General features: G+C 38.8%; 1 protein-coding gene across 4 annotated transcripts in view; it reads left to right on the forward strand.

The window, feature by feature from the left end:
- The window catches only part of klhl20 (kelch-like family member 20), a 75,752-nt gene extending 68,414 nt beyond the window's left edge, over window positions 1–7,338 (forward strand). For all 4 annotated transcript variants that reach the window (XM_048539281.2, XM_048539279.2, XM_048539278.2 and 1 more), the window contains 2 exons: window positions 4,073–4,179; window positions 6,014–7,338. In XM_048539281.2, the coding sequence (XP_048395238.1) occupies window positions 4,073–4,179; window positions 6,014–6,098 (192 nt within the window). In that variant the 3' untranslated portion in view covers window positions 6,099–7,338. The remainder of the gene's footprint in view (window positions 1–4,072; window positions 4,180–6,013) is intronic.
- The last annotated feature ends 4,604 nt before the right edge of the window (window positions 7,339–11,942 follow it).

The raw sequence follows: 11,942 nt of genomic DNA on the forward strand, positions 1-11,942 counted from the left end.
TGCCATTTCCTTATTTTCACTGAAAGCATCATTGTTTTCAAGGAGTTACATTTGTGCCTGACAACCAGCATTTTCTTGTATAGTGGCTGTACTATCTCTTGTAATTGTTATCTCTTTCTAGTGCATTTTCATGTACTTTTTTGTGACTTGGGGATTGTTTTATCATCCTTTGTCTCTAAAATATTGTCTAGAATCTGATTTATTTCTTGTAATTTTGTTTTGCATGATCGTCATGTTTTATGGTCATCTATAACTCTTTCTTTGGAAGGTAGAAATCTTAACCCCCCCCCCACAAACCCCCCGTTATAAACTGATTCTATTCATAAATTTTTTTTTTTTACAGCTTCCACCAAATTTAACCATGGACAGCCTCATTCCATTGAAATTAGCCGTTTCTAAATCTAGATCTCTAATGCAGCAATGTTGCATTTCTGTCCTTTGAACACCAAACTGAACTCAATGTTGCATTCAGTCCACAAATACTTGTTACCCTTAGGCTGCTAAGGAAATCTGGTGCATATGGCACACTCTTTTGCTAGCTTTATGCCTACAGCTGAAAATTGTTCTGGATACCATCAAGAATTTCACTCTTTCTGACTTATCTGCTAGTCTACTTATTCAAATTGAGGTGAAAGTTAAAATCCGCCATTAGTCATTTGTCACATTTCTATATTTATACAATTTATCATTTCACAGCCACTACCAGGGCCTGTACAAACTCTCATCAGAGTCTTAAAACCTTTTCTCCTACCTATAAAGTATTTACTACCTGATTACTTTGCATTATTTATTCTAAATTATTGAATAATCTAGTTTTTAGGCTATTTCTCTCTACCTTTTCCAATCTTCCCCATTGAATCAAATAATATATCTTGGTGACATTGATCAAAAAATCTTGGCTAAGTCCCTTCAGGTAGAGGTTTGTTAAATAATTTTGATATATGGATCATGTGTTTAAAATCAGGGTGATGAAATGCACTTTGCTAATTTTGCTTATGGATGTACATAATACGTCTTATTCATTTGAAATTTAACCTTAAAATGGCTTTCTCCTTGTGGTCTACATTGGGGCTCTGATGTGGTGCTTGATTGACCATAGAATAGAATCCATAGTGTGGAAACAGGCCCTTCGGCCCAACAAGTCCACACCGAACCTCAGAGCATCTCACTCAGATCCATCCCCCTATAACCCACCTAACCTACACATCCCTGAACACTTTGGACAATTTAGCATGGCCAGTCCACCTAACCTGCACATCTTTGGACTGTGGGAGGAAACAGGAGCACCCAGAGGAATCCCGGCAGACACGGGGAGACCGTGCAAACTCACACAGATAGTCACCTGAGGCTGAAATTGAACCTGGGTCCCTGGTGCTGTGAGGCAGTAGTGCTAACCACTGAACCACCATGCCGCCTAGGAGCCCCAACAGAATCAGGGCCTAATGAAACCAGACTATAAACCAACAATTGGCTGTATTTTAAAAATTCAAATGCAATTTTCATGGTGAAATTCACCAATTTCCTAGGCCCATTCATCTGTTGAAAACAAAAGGTATGACATTTTGGCCATCATAGTTTTTTAAAAAAAATCATTTTCACCTTTATTAGTTATGTGATTTTTATCCCAGCCTGGAGTCTTTGTCTTGATAGCTGTTGTGTAGGAGATAAGGACCATCCCTCACTTCCATCTATTGTACTTGAAGGAAATTGGTCTGCACAACCATAAATCAATGTTATCACCTACTCGACATGCTTTCCCTTAATATGGCAGTTTTGTAACACCAGTTTCTGTGCTCAGCAAAGCTTCTGACTAGATCGAACCTAAGCTATTATACAACACATATTTCAAAGGTTTGGGAACTGGAGCAGCAAGTCAGTAAGAATAGAGACTGGAGAAGAGCTTGAGTCTAAAGCAAACATAACTAAGAAGACGACCAGACAGGGAGAGGTTGCTAAACAGAGTGAAACTGGAGGCTTGGACTCTAGTTGCTTCAATGCAATGAGTATAACAGGTAAAACAGATGAACTTGGAGCCAGGATTAATGCATGCAGTTATGATGTTCTTGCAATCACAGAGACATGATTAAAACTGGCAAAGGATTGGCAGCTTAACATTACAGGATATTGACGTTTTATGTTGTTAATAGAGCTCAACAATAGGAAGCATCATCATGCTAGGATTGTACTACAGACCTCCCAGCTGCCAGCAGGAGATAGAGGAAGCAATAGCTTTCAGATTCTGGAAGGATGTGAAAATAACAGGTTTGCTGTGGTGGGTGATTTTAACTGCCCTTTTATTGACTGGGATTCCCTTAGTACTAAAGGTTCAGATGGAGAGCAATTTGTTTGGTGTGTCCAGGAGGATTTTTTTGAAACAGTATGTGGATAGTCCAACAAGGGAGGGGGCCATGTACATGGTATTGGAAAATGAGCCTTGCCAGACTATCCAAGTTTCAGTAGGAGTGCATTTTGGGAACAGTGACTATAATTCCATAAATTTTCAAATATTTATGGAAAACAACAAGATTGGACTTCAGATGTAGGTGTTAAATTGGGGGAAGGCCAACTATAACCAAATTAGGCAAGAATTGGAGAATGTGGATTGGGAGTGGCTTTTTAACGGTAAGTCCTCATCTAACTTGGAATCTTTTAAGGACCAGTTGATTAGAGTGCCGGATTGGCCTCCGCTTGGAGACCGCTTTGCAGAACACCTCCGCTCAGTTCGCAACAAACAACTGCACCTCCCAGTCGCAAACCATTTCCACTCCCCCTCCCATTCTCTAGATGACATGTCCATCATGGGCCTCCTGCACTGCCACAATGATGCCACCCGAAGGTTGCAGGAACAGCAACTCATATTCCGCCTGGGAACCCTGCAGCCATATGGTATCAATGTGGACTTCACCAGTTTCAAAATCTCCCCTTCCCCTACTGCATCCCTAAACCAGCCTAGTTCGTCCCCTCCCCCCACTGCACCACACAACCAGCCCAGCTCTTCCCCCCCCCCATCCACTGCATCCCAAAACCAGTCCAACCTGTCTCTGCCTCCCTATCCGGTTCTTCCTCTCACCCATCCCTTCCTCCCACACCAAGCCGCACCCCCAGCTACCTACTAACCTCATCCCACCTCCTTGACCTGTCCGTCTTCCCTGGACTGACCTATCCCCTCCCTACCTCCCCACCTATACTCTCTCCACCTATCTTCTTTACTCTCCATCTTCGGTCCGCCTCCCCCTCTCTCCCTATTTATTCCAGCTCCCTCTCCCCATCCCCCTCTCTGATGAAGGGTCTAGGCCCGAAACGTCAGCTTTTGTGCTCCTGAGATGCTGCTGGGCCTGCTGTGTTCATCCAGCCTCACATTTTATTATCTTGGAATTCTCCAGCATCTGCAGTTCCCATTATCTCTGATACTAGGTTTACCAGGATGTTGCCTGGTTTGGAGATTCTGGTATTAGGAGAGGTTGGATTGACTTGACTGTTTTCACTGTAAAGATGGAGGCCAAGGGGCGTCCTTATAGACGTCTACAAACTTATGGGAGGTATAGGTAGGTTGAATAGTCAGAGGCTTTCTCCCAGAGTGGAAAGATCAACTGCAGGAGGGCACAGGTTCAGGTTGAGAGGGGAAAAGTTTAGGGGAGAAGTACAGGGAAACTTTTTCACATAGTGTGGTGGGTGCCTCGTGCCAGTGGAAATGGTAGAAGCAAGCATTGTTAGCAATGTTTAAGGTGTATCTTAATAGACTCATGAACGTGAGACAAACAGTGGGATAGATACGGTGCATGGGCAATAAGTAGTGGGTCTAAATAAGGATCAGGAATGGGCACAGGCTTGGTGGGCCTAAATGTACAAACTCATTTTCCATTTTTTGTAAATATTAGACAATCATGCAGATTCATTTTTGCTGTTAATATATTCAGTAAACAAATTGAATTGAAAGTACTACAGTATTTGGAAATATTGATTATTTTTAAGAAAAAGTTTTGCCCTGACTTTCATTAAAAGATGCTGTCTTTTATATATGAAAGAGCAAAGTTTGTACATCTTAAATGTAAATTTTTTTTGTTCCTTGCAGGTTGGCCTTGCAGTTGTTAATGGGCAGCTGATGGCAGTGGGTGGCTTTGACGGCACTACTTACTTAAAAACTATTGAAGTTTATGATCCAGATGCAAATACTTGGAGGTGAGCATTGATGGATTGCTCGTATAATAGGTTTGCTGCTCAGGCCTACTTGCAATATCGATCATTGTGCTGACATTATGATGATTTGTATGCAAATCAGAAGAATGTTAAGCCAGCAGTTTGTTTCTTGACTGTATTGCCCTCCTTCTTTCTCTTTGCATTCCATTGATTTAGTTGCAGTAAGTGTCCAGTGGGTTGAAAATTTAATAAGTTCATAAGGTTGACTGCTGCATCATCCAGCAATTGACATCTCTTGTCAACTGTACTCATTTTACATGTGAAAAACTTTTAAAGAGGCAGTATTGGTTAACAGAGTTAGTGGAATCCTGGAATTTGTTACATAGAGGCACTAGGCAGAAAAACAAAAGGTTCTGCTGAATCTGTGTAAAATGATGATTCTGCCCTACATGGAACATTGTAACTAATTCTGTGGACTACATATTGGGAAGGATGTCTTTTGGAGAGGGTAACAAAAGTGATTTAATAGATTCCACAGTTGAACGATTACAGTTACATGGATAGACTGAAGAAGCTAGTGCTGAAATCTTTAAACCTGGGAAGGCTAAAAGGAGAGTTAGTAAGAGATGTTTTCAATAATGACTAGGTTAGATAGTAAATAAAGGGTGCTGTTTCCAGTAACTGCAGGAGCAATAAGAGGAGGGCATGATTAAAGAGGCTAGCAAAACAACTAGAGGCAACATGAAAAATTTAAAGTAACCACTGATTAGGATTTGGAACGTGCAGTTTGACGAGTTTATGGATGTTTCGATTAATAATTTTCAAAAAGAAATTGAATACATACTTGAAGTAAAATCGGAGGAATATGGGGAAAGAGTTGAAAAGTGGAATTAACTAGATTGCTCTTTGAATGATTTGGTGCAGGCTTTTATTGGGCTGAATGGTCACCCTCTGACCTGTGATATTCTTTGAAATTCATAGACCACTTTGACAAAAGGGAGCATCTTAAAGACACAAGAAATAGCAACAGTAATAAGGCCATTTAGTCCCCTTAATTTAAAAAAACTTTGCTACATGAGTAATGTCTTATACAGATCATGTTTCTTTAAAAGGAGAAAAGTGTAAAACCTTAAATGTTGAAATATCATGAAAATAGTTAGGCTTTAAAATGTCTAACAGAATTGGCAATCACCAAATAGTGAGCTTCTTTCCTGTGTCACATTGAATGTATCCAGAGTTGATGGGTGAGAGCCCAGTAAGTCAACAGGCAACAGTGAGGTAGATGTTACTTCAGGGAGGAAGCTGTGATGATTTTATTGAAAAACATGAATTGACTGTGGATATGAAATCCAATATTTACAGCATAGAAGGAGGCCAGGATCATTGTGTCTATGCCAGTGGCCAAGTAGCAATCCAGCTTAATTCCACTTTAGTTCTTGGTTTACCTCTAAACCTTATGATACTTTAAGTGCCAATCAACCTGGAGAGTTTCTGGTTCTATTACCCTTCATATGGTAAGGCTATTCAGTCCACTTAAGTCTGCTCAGCCATTCAATAAAACTATGGCTACTCCTCTCTTGTCAACCAAAAATGTTGTCAATGTTTCTCAAATATATTCAATGGCCCTGCCTCCTGAAACAAATGAGTTTAGCAAGGCTAAATGGAATATATTTTATTGTAAGGAGCCTAAGGAACAAGACAGATGAACTGAGCCACACATAGGCACATAGCAGTAGGTACTGAATTGACGTATGGAGGTAGTTTTCTACTTGTGAACTTATGAGTCATAAGTAAACCAATTTACATCTTTGAGAAAGGCAGAAGCTTGAGATGACTTTTTTTTTTCTTTCCTTTCATCCCTTTGCCACAAAAACAGATTATATGGAGGTATGAACTATCGCAGACTGGGTGGTGGAGTGGGTGTGATCAAAATGACGCACTGCGAATCCCATATATGGTAACCTGTAAACTCTGGAATCTTTGCTGCTATTCGATGCTGTAATTGTTTTGGAGCAAATATTTTAAATTTGGTGGAATCTGGCTGCTTTTCAGTCAAAAGAAGAGAGTTGCTCTCCATTAAGTAACCTGAAGACAGTTTGGTGCAATAAGTGTTCTGTGGAAAAACTAGACTTCTAGGTAAGTCTATGATTAGTTCTAAAGGATGTTAATATTGGTGCCTCCAATTTATGTGTGGAGAAAGCTTTCTTATTGAAATCAGTTGATAGTACCTTGGTGGTTAAACTGGAAGTGCAAAAGAGTTGCGTACTCACAGACAGAGATGAAATCGATTTTCTAATCTTTCAATTTTTGAGGACTTTTAAAAACAGAGGTGAGAAGTATCAGTGTGCAGCGTGACAGAAGATTCTTCAGAGCAACTAGCATTATGGAAACCATGTGCAAACCTAAGTTGCCTGTCAAATAGAACAGTTCACAATTCCACATGTTGCAGTTTAAAAAGGAAACTGTCATGAATGTTAAATGAGCAAATGAAAGTTCTTTTAGTTGCTCTCCACTAGAGAACCACAGTAATACCATGCATAGCTACTGTAATGTACTTTTTTCCTGATGTTTACTATTCTGTTTTTGGTGCAGTGAATGTGGTTTTTTCTATTCAGGATATATAACAGGAGTATGACATAGAACTGTCCTCCCCAAATGGTACATAACTGGAAACTTCTTGAAGGGCACTGCGATACACTTTCCCATGAATACAAACCTTTATTCCCTTCAATCACAGGAGCACACAATGATATACATCATGTCACTTGAGCAAGAAGCTGTTTAACCAAATATGATGCATGGCTCCTCCTCCTTCTTCTGCAGATATTTTACACACAACACCTAGCCCAGCCAAGCATTGTAGTGCTTGAAAATCCCCATATCATTTATTGAATCTAATTGAATGGATAGTGCTTTGTCTTTTTTTCTGAGGGGGGGGAGTGGAATATTAGCACACTCAACTATCCAAATGTCAATAAAAGTCTTGGTGTTTGGTTTTGTTTTGTTTTTAAGAAAATCTGTACTATGTCCCATTTTATTGTAAAAAGTTCATTGAATCAGATTCCAGAAATGTTTTCAGTAAATTGATCTGGAAGAAATCCATCTTGTTTTTCAATCTCACTTTATCCAGCCCATTGTATTAAAGTTTTATTAGTCTCACACTGTTACAATGGCATAGAAATAAACCTTTTATCGCATCAACTTTGTCTTTTTAATCCCAAGCTGTTTGTGCTAATCCCCCTTTCCTACTTTGAATGTTCTTGAATTATTTTAGTCTATTAATATTCTAATTTAAGAAAAACTTGCATTTATGTTATGAAACTTTCAGGAACTTGGATGTGCGCTTTATAATCATTTAAAGAAAACACCTTATTCCTCTTGTCACAAAGGGAACATGACAGGTATTTACCTGCTCTGAGCTCCCAGAGAAGAAGTTTTAGTGCTTTGTCAGGATAAATAATGGCTGAAACATTGGCGAACTGAAACAAACAAAAACAGAACTGCTTTTCTTAGTGTTGTGAACTTTTACCTTTGTTGAACCTATCGCATGCAGTGGTTATAGTGTCAGCTGAGATTCTGTATTCGTGGCCATGGAGTGGCACCTGATTCTACAAATGGTCTGACTTGAGGGTAGCTTGTGTCAAAATTTTCCTTTCTTAATTCTCCAATAAATTATATTTATTTGATAAGTTATCCAGTTCAAAATGTTGTTTAATTTAAAACAGTGTAGTGGATGATAGTTGCAGCAATTGTCTGACCCTAGGCAGAAACAAGGCAAGGAATGCCCCTCAAAGACAGCCATTTAATATAACATTAATTTGTTGCACCTTGTACTTATCAGGGTGTCATGAAAGTACCTTTATGTAATCTACATAGCCTTGGTTGCAAGGTGTGCACATGAAATACCTACCACAGACAGTTGTGCAGTGGTTACAGCAAAGCACAATGCTACTTCTGTATATTTCCTGTGCTTTGTTAATATGAGCATATTGCAGTTGCCACATGACATTTGTTTGATAAAAATGGATAGCATCAGCCCCACAATGTATGTCACAGATGAGACAAACTGGTCAAAGACAATTAAAATAAATGAAAACTTTTCCCCTTATCCAGTGAGAACTGATTTCATCTCCTTTAGTTTTTTTTAAAATTATCAAATTACCACCTTATTACTATCAAACTTATTGGCTACCATTGCTAAGGTAGAAACAACATTAGTTGTTCTACTTTAATTAAAGTTTCTACTATTGCATCACTGAATTTTTCAAAAAGCAGACAAGAAATGAACAATTATGTATTTTCCACAAATAAAATGTTTTGTTTGCATTGGAAACACTACTACCTGCAAGTTTTGCCAGCCACTCTCCTCAGGACTTTGAAATATGATCACTGTTTTTTAAGCAGTTTGGATCAAAATCCTGAAAATCTCTCCCTAATACTTTTGTTGTTGTACTTGCACCACATGGACTATGGATGGGTAATAAATACTGGCCTTTCCAGCAAAACCCACAACCTTAAGTGATTTATTTATAAAAAACACTTTCCTAGGTGAGTAATGTCTTACACTTTTTTTAAAGTTAAAAAAAAAATCTGTATAAAATGTTGAAATATCATGAAAATAGTTTGGCTTTAAAATGTCTAATGGAATTGGCAGTCACCAAACCAAAATTAGCTTCTTTCCTCGATCACACTGAATTTATCTAGAGTTGATGGTGAGAGTCTAGTGAGGTAGATGTTACTTCAGGGGAGGTGGCTGTGATGATTTTATTGAATAAAATGAATTGACTAGGGATATGAAATCTGATATTTACAGCATGGAAGAAGGCCATGATCGTTGTGCCCATGCCAGTGGACAAGTAGCAATTCAGCTTAAACCAAGAACAGGGAAATGGAATTAATTCTATACATTACAGTACTGTAAAGTGCAAAATCAATCAAATCAAATCGAGAGTGTTTCTGGTTCTACTATCCTTCAGATACTAAGTTCCAAATCCCGGCTCAGATGAAAAATGTTTTGCTGAAATTTCCATTAAATTCATGTCCACTAGTTATGCTATCAGTAAGGTAAATAAGACTATTATTTAAGTTTCCCTCAGCCTCTTCTTCCAAAGAAAAATCAATTCCACTCTCTCAACAGAAATTCTCTAGTCCAGACAATATTCTCAAATCCCAGTATACCTTCTAGTGCAATAAATTTTCAAATAATAATGGTGTCCATAACTGCAGCTATAGCCTAAGCAGTTTGAGCATAACTTCAATGCTGTATCCTAATAAACAAGTCAGTCATCTTGAGAAACTAGATTACCTGATCATCTACTGTAATGCACTCTAAGATCCCAATTCCTGTACACTTTAGTATCCTACCATTTATTGAACTTTCCCTTGCCTCAGATGAGTTCTGTTCACCTGACGACCATGCACAGCCTGTAGCCTCCAAACTTCATTACAGGCAATACAAAAACTGGCCCTTTTGATTTAAACTTTGCTTTGGACTTGAATATAAGGAATACATTTACATATAGTGTTTAAAAAACCAACCAGGAACACAAGTGTTAAACCTTGTAGAATCCTAGTGGAACCATCCTTAGTGATGAAATCACCCTATCAATTTTCTGAGCAAGAAGCAGATTAGACAAAGATATTCCTTTATATGATGGAAATATTGATCTGATTTGTCTTCAGATACTGTTGGACCTGTTGAGCTTCTCTTAAAGCCAGCACAGATTTAATGAAATTGAAAGGTTAGTTACAAATGATTACAATCAACAGATTAGAGGTTACAACTTAGAACATGAAAAGAAAAGGACAACAGACATTCAGGCCTGCCCAGTTTGTCATTGATTAATATCTCAGCTGATCAGATCACAGCCTCAAGTCCACGTTCTTGTAAGCTTTGGTTCCATTCATAGCTTGTGATTTTATGAACTTTCATCAAAATTTCTTGTTACCCTTTAGCTCTCCAAGAAAAATAGACCCAACTCACCTGGTCTGTTTTCAGAAGTGATGTTTGTTTGACCTTTGGAACTACTCTTCTAAACCTCTTCTGTACTCTCCAACATGTTCACATCCTGTCTGAAGTGTGGCACCCTGAACTGTACATCTTATTCCAGCTGAGGTCCAACTAGTGTCTTAAGTTTGCTTTTGTACTGTGTCCTCGAAGACTATATTTAACTGCTCTTGCTTCCTGTCTTGCTACTTCTAAATAGTGTATGCACACAATCTTTAGAATAGTACCCTTTATTCTAAACTGTTTCTCAATGTTCTTTCTACCAATATGTGCCTCACTTCTCTTTACTGAACTTTATCTTACACCTAGTCTAATTCAACTTGTCAGTGATCTTTTGAAATAGCGAGTTGAGAAGATTTGTAGCTCAGGTTGAGGTTCTGGATGTGAGTTTGCTCCCTGAGCTGGAAGGTTAGCTTTCAGACGTTTCGTCACCATTCTAGGTAACATCATCAGTGAGCCTCCGACGAAGCGCTGGTGTTATGTCCCGCTTTCTATTTATCTGGTTAGGTTTCCTTGGGTTGGTGATGTCATTTCCTGTTCTTCTTCTCAGGGGATGGTAGATTGATTTGGAGCCAGTGTGTTTGTTGATGGAATTCCAGTTGGAATGCCATGCTTCTAGGAATTCTCGTGCATGTCTCTGTTTGGCTTGTCCTAGGATGGATGTGTTGTCCCAATCAAAGTGGTGCCCTTCCTCATCTGTGTGTAAGGATGAGTGATAGTGGGACACCCACTATCACTCATCCTTACATACATGGCATTCCAACCGGAACTCCATCAACAAACACACTGGCTCCAAATCAATCTACCATCCCCTGAGAAGAAGAACAGGAAATGACATCACAAACCCAAGGAAACCTAAGCAGATAAATAGAAAGCGGGACATAACACCAGCACTTCGGAGGCTCACTGATGTTACCTAGAATGGTGACGAAACGTCTGAAAACGAATCTTCCAGCTCAGCGAGCAAACTCACATCCAGATCTTTTGAAATTCTACACCATTTCCAAATTTTGTATCGTCTGCAGACTTAATTGTCCCCATTCATTAACATTGAGTCTTCCTCCAGGCCAAAGTGTTTATTAAAACCCTTATTCCTTCTTTTCCTTTCTCCTTCTGCCTCCACCCCCCACACTCTAAGCTGACAGCTCTGAATTTGTTTGCCCTATCTTTCCCCTTAAGGGAATATACCTAGACCGTGCTAAAACCATTTCTTAAAGTAGACCATTGTTCAGCTAATTTTTCCTTCCAATCTTTCTAGTTTAGTTCCATTCTTGCCCAGAGGTTGGCTTTACCTCCAAATTATTCATTTTCTTTTCCTTTCATCCGCCACATGCTGCAACTCAGCTGGCCATCCCTTTATCGTATTTTTAAAAAATTCAAGTTTTAAAATAGTTATTTTTAAAAATTCTTCAGTAATTTAAAATGTGAAATTAAATTACAGTTCTTCTCCCAATTGTTTAGAGAAGGAAGCACCATAAAACCCAGCAATCACCACCAGCTCACCTTATTAACATTGAGCTCAACTTTCAGATTGTCTTGCACCTTTAGGGGAAAACAAAAATCAAATTTAATAATACCAAATTCCAGAGTTAAGTACACTGTCAATGCTGGAGTCCATGTAGGGTCAAAGTGAGGATGAGACAGGGTTGAGTGAAGTCAAGGATAGGTAAGTCAGGACATTGTTTCACATTGTCCACTCATCTACTGTAAATTTAAGTAGTAACATTTTATGATTCTTGCACTATCATATGCAAGCATATGAAGTTCTTTACACACTTTGAAACAGTTTAAAAAGCAG

Source organism: Stegostoma tigrinum, chromosome 8, assembly GCF_030684315.1.
Source record: "Stegostoma tigrinum isolate sSteTig4 chromosome 8, sSteTig4.hap1, whole genome shotgun sequence".
In the NCBI taxonomy this organism is placed as follows: Eukaryota; Metazoa; Chordata; class Chondrichthyes; order Orectolobiformes; family Stegostomatidae; genus Stegostoma; species Stegostoma tigrinum.